General features: G+C 38.2%; 1 protein-coding gene across 2 annotated transcripts in view; it reads left to right on the top strand.

The window, feature by feature from the left end:
• Positions 1-5,374, top strand: part of cntnap2a (contactin associated protein 2a) — a 332,490-nt gene that overhangs the window by 218,300 nt on the left and 108,816 nt on the right. For both annotated transcript variants that reach the window (XM_024280015.2, XM_024280016.2), the window contains exons 13-14: positions 3,555-3,674; positions 4,567-4,682. In XM_024280015.2, the coding sequence (XP_024135783.1) occupies positions 3,555-3,674; positions 4,567-4,682 (236 nt within the window). The remainder of the gene's footprint in view (positions 1-3,554; positions 3,675-4,566; positions 4,683-5,374) is intronic.

Below are 5,374 nucleotides of genomic sequence, written 5' to 3'. Positions count from 1 at the left end.
GCATGACTCATTGGTTTATGATGAACCCTTTTTAATCTAGTCTATTTCTGTATTTAGAAGTGAACTTGGACCTTATTAAAATGGAATGAATGGCATCTTCTGTATCAGAGCAAGAATTGTTATTGTGACTAATAAAATGACTGAGTATTAACTGCCTATTTCTCAAAAGAAGACCATAGAATTTTGGCTTCTTGGAGCCTGCAAGTTTGGAACACAAGTGGGAAAGGGTCATGCTGTCCAACAGTCGACTCATCATGGCTACAGGTGGTGGTGGCGAGAGCGTGTTCTCACCGTCATCATGAGGAAATTCTCATAACCGCGACCAGTAGTTTCCAAAATGGTGAAATCTAAGCCCAAAATTATGTTGTGTCAGGATTCCAATAATGCCTCATTTCCACTGAGCAGTCCAGACCGGACTGGACCGGGCCGGACTAGACTTTTGAGTTGACTTTTAAGCAGGGCTGACTGGTGCCATTTCTGGTCCTCTGTTGGTCCATAGAAAAATGGAATGGTCCCGGTAGGGCGGAGCTTTTGTTACCAAACAATGTGACTTATTGATTGGCGGAAAGGTTTTACGACAACAGCAAGTATCCGGCCTGCTCTTTTCCTGACTCAAGATCCAAACCAAAAGTTTTGTCCTCTTTTTGTCAGTATTCTTCTTTACCCCCCTGCAATCTTCTTGCAAAGAATAATACATTCTTTACATACAGTATTCCTCCCCGGCCCCCGCAACTGAGGAATGTCCGTTATCAATCCATACTCATCCAAAATACTTCCAATCATGCTTTGTAAAGCATTTATTAAAGAACAATATTACTCAACATTAAGAGTATTTGTTTTTCTTTTTAATTCAGAACAATAGACTGTTCCACAACGTAGAGGCCGAAGAAGCCGGCTGTTTTTTTAAAACATATCCCTGTGTAACCTGTTCTTTGTGTCATTAATGTCTTCACACTGGAAAGAGCTTTGACTGAAATGGTAAGTTGCTCAATAAAACAACTATAAATGTTTTCAATGATTTTTTTTTGTTTTAGCAAGGACGATAGTAAGATCAGTGGTGAAAAATCAAAAACACCAACAACTGATGATCCAGCTGTGAAAACAAACAAATAGTGAAGAGAAATAGAAGACACGACAATCCAAACAAAAGGAGAGTTTCTTTCAAAAACTCCTTGTTAAGGCTCTCGTGTCACTCAAGAAAGTTTTGCTCCAAGTTACATTTTCATTTCTCTTTGAAGAGCAATTCTTCCATCTGTCACATCACAGCCTTTCAGTGTGGAGATCAACACAAACCTAGCATCAATATGTTGTGGGATAGATTGCAACAGTGTGCGGGACAAGTCATTTCTTCTTGACAGGCAGTGAATGAATAGATGTGACAGAGTGGCTGAAGCAACCGTTTTGAAAGGGAAAATTATGGGACATGCTTTTAATAGTTTATGACATTCTACTCATTTTTAATTCAAACTTAAGAATGTATTGATGTCAAGAAAAATGTGAGGATCTCTCACATCTACAGGATCTATCAAAAATGCATAGTAAAGTATTGTGGTGTTTACATAAAGAGTGAAGTCGGAGAGATAGAAATTTGAAAAGACTGCAAGAAAAGAACAAAAACTTTTAACGACGTTTGAGACTAAAATGTTCTGGAAACAATAAAATTGGCTCATACAACTTTGTGTGATCTGATTCAATGAGTGCAAAGCAAGTGGAAAAACTGTGAAGGATACAAGGAGATAAGAGGGCGTGGTGTGGTTAACAACTCAAATGCAGGTGAGAAATACAAGGCAGAGAGGGACATGCAACCCAAAGACTTGATGATGAAAAACATCCATCTATCCATCCCTTTTCTTAACCTGCTCTATGCCTTTTAGGGTCACGGGGTTGCCAGAGCCAAACCTGGCTACTGATGGGCAAAGGCAGCGTTCACCCTAGACATGTTCCACTCTTAGGTCACCAGGGCCACATGAACACTCACTCACAGGCACACCTAGGGACAATTTAGAGTAAGCTGGAGTTAGAAATGTCCAGACAAAACCTACGCATCCATGAGGAGAACATTAAAACTCCACACAGAAAGATCCCAGCTGGGATTTAAACCAGGGCCTTCTCACTGTGAGGCGAAATTGCTCACCCCAATGTAGCCCAGGGATGTAAATCTATTTTTTTATTTTTGACTAAACTGAAATACAAAAAAACAAAGGGTCTAAATCAATACTGCTACAAAGAGAAATAAAAAGAAGAAATTACAAAAGAGTTATTTAATATTTATGTCTTAAAAACACTGAAGTACACATGTAACTGAGTAGCTATGATGACTGATACCCTGTGCAGCAAAGTGAACAGGAGCAAAACAGAACATCAATAGCTAAACAATATAACAAGCACACAAAAAAAACACAAGAAAACTGAACTGATGCTACAGATAAAAACAGCAAATGTCTATTCCTGTGTTACTTCTGGGTGTGTTTTACCACCACTGTGATACTTTTGAAAATAGACTACTCGTTATGACTTGTGACCAAAGTCTTGCAACTTGACTTCAATGTGTGAATGAGATTTGGAAGAATTTTTTTTCCCCTTAGAAAAGGAAAGAACCCAAAAGTTATTTTTAGTAATTACAATCAATCTGTTAGTTTGATGCAGTGGATGTCTTTGTAAACAAACTGCAGGTACCTTGTAAAATACTAATACCATTTCCTGAACACGAGTCCAGGAATTAATACAAGTCCAGAACTGAGTATGGGTTTTCAGCTCCACATTGTCATGCCTCTGCCACTGTTAATGCATCCCCTAAATCAAGAGAACATGTGAACATACTCACCGAACCATGCAACTGTGTGTATTTGAAGTTGGACAAGTTTTTTTTCTTCCAAGACATCTTGTACCCTTGGTTTTCCGGTGCTTGGGCTTGCAGTTTTCCAGAGAATTCTACGCTTGCCTGACTCCTGGCTGACCTGACAGTGTGCTTGTCTGAGTACTGCCCTGATGAACTGGGCAGAGGTTGGAATGGGTCAATTACCTCTAATCTTCTTTGTCTTTTTGTGGATTTTAACATCTTTTAAAAGATCAAAGCCAAAGAATATTCATGATTTGTATCATCAATTCTGCAAATCTGCTGTCGTATCTCCGTCAGACTCTGGTTTAGATCAAGAATCAACCCCAAAACTTCCCACACAAGACACTTAATGGATAAGACAGCAAATGAAACAATATATGACAATCAGCAGTGAGTTGTAAAAATTAGGCTTAGCAAATGAATAATTAATTGGTTTTAGTTTTGGCTGAAAATACCCCCTTGGCAGTTCAGTTTTTTGTCTTCATGGACCACACTCATAAAAAATATCAACTTAACTCATAAAACTGCTTTTGGAAACGTAACTCTGAAAAAACAACAATTTTCTGAGTATTTTCAGTGTATCAGACATTTAAAAAAACCATGAGAGGGGAAAATTTACCCTGTGGCGAATTCAGAGTTATGGGCTTTTCATTTGATTTATTGATATTCTTCCTCCCCAATGACTCATGCTTATCTCTCTTGTCTCATCCTTTAGCTGTCTACGAGCCTTCATGTGAGGCCTACAAGCATATGGGCAAGTCCTCTGACTCTTACTGGATTGACCCTGATGGCAGTGGACCACTTGGCCCCTTCAAAGTCAATTGTAATATGACAGGTGGGTGGTGTGGTAATCCCTGTCAATGTTGTGTATTTTTATTTGAAGTTATTTTTTTACCCATTTTCTTACTTGGCGTAACACCAATGACCTGTGAAGAGAAAAAAAAAACCTTTCCACTCATTCTTAACCTCAGACAGCAGCATTCTTAACCTACTATCCCCTGGGTTTCCATGGCAACAAACTCACATCCACTGACATTTAGGGAGCAGCCAACAGATGCTCAGACATCAACACTGACACAAAGAACGTATATAAAACAAAGCTGTTATGCAAATGTTAGAGTGTTCGTGCATTCCAAGTGACACTTGTGTCATTCAACTACCCACATGCAATCTTCTGGGCACAAACACACACAGTGGAATAAATAGATAGTGTGGAACAGCGGAACAAGCAGGCAGAGCAGAGGCAAGACTTTTAATGAAATGTCACTGCACCCCACTGGCTAGCCCCTTAGTCACGCTTAATGGCACACACACACCTTAGAAATGTTAAGAGCCTTCCTTCTCTACACACATGCACACCCTTCAGAGACCTGAACACACTCACACACAAACACGCACTGAATGACAGTTCAAATGAACAAGGAAATGTCTGAGTGACTGGTCCGTAGCATAACAGCACACAAGAGTCTATTAAACCTCTGAGACTCTGACTCAGATTAAACAGGAAACAGTTTGTTTACACAACAGCTAAACAGTTGTGTTAATACAACAGCATGATAATAAATCAATTTAAGGCAGCAATTCAACCCTACTAGGTTTCATGCTTGAAGTTTATTTAATGGTGTACTTCAAACCCTGAATACAGTGACCAAAAATAGTTTCTTTACCTTTCCTAGTTGAAGCATTTCTACACCAATACACACGTTTTGCACTTTGTTTATGTTCAGAAGATAACGTGTGGACAACAGTTGTGAACAACCTTCCACCAAAGACGGTGATCACTGGCTCCAGTAGAGAGAAGCGCACTGTTCTGCAGGTCAACTACAGTGCCTCCATGGAACAGGTCAGACACACATTTCTATTTCCTTCTACAGATATACTGTACCTGCAATTTGATGTTTTTTCAAGTGCAATTATTTTTAAAAAATACATTTATTTATCAATAAGAAAATATCAAAAATATAGAATTTCCAAAGTTATTTCTATTTACTGGTATCATTTTTGACAACATTCATATTCCCATCCTTTCCGATCTCTCTGGTCACAGTGTTGAAGTTATGCGACAAAACAAAGTTTTTAATGTGCTTTTACATATTACCAGTTTTGATATTGTTGCTGCATGTAGAAATCTCAGTAAAATTCAGATCTAGATATGTGAAGGTAGTGATGGGCAATACCACACTTTTACGTTTGATACAGTATAAGTACTTTTTGCATAAAATATATATCTTTTACAGATAATGTTTACGTACAATTTTCTTGTTGGTGATTTTTTTCAAATGCATAATACTCGTCATTCTAAAAAACTATTTTATAAAAAGAATAAAAATGAAATTTAAAAAATAAGTGTTCACGTAACAAAATACAAACTGCTCTTTCTAAAATCACCTACTCATGGCGTGCTGTAATGGTGCATAGGGTAATGTGCATGTCGCAATTCTGCTAGTCACGTGACTGAAGGAGCAGTTTAATATTGAATTGAATTGAACTTTATTTATATCCCAAAGGGATAAATTCATCTGTTAGGGCACCACA

This window comes from Oryzias melastigma, linkage group LG20 (assembly GCF_002922805.2).
Source record: "Oryzias melastigma strain HK-1 linkage group LG20, ASM292280v2, whole genome shotgun sequence".
NCBI classification, from domain to species: domain Eukaryota; kingdom Metazoa; phylum Chordata; class Actinopteri; order Beloniformes; family Adrianichthyidae; genus Oryzias; species Oryzias melastigma.
Note: the sequence above shows the minus strand (reverse complement) of the source record. Positions and strands in the feature narration are given on the sequence as shown.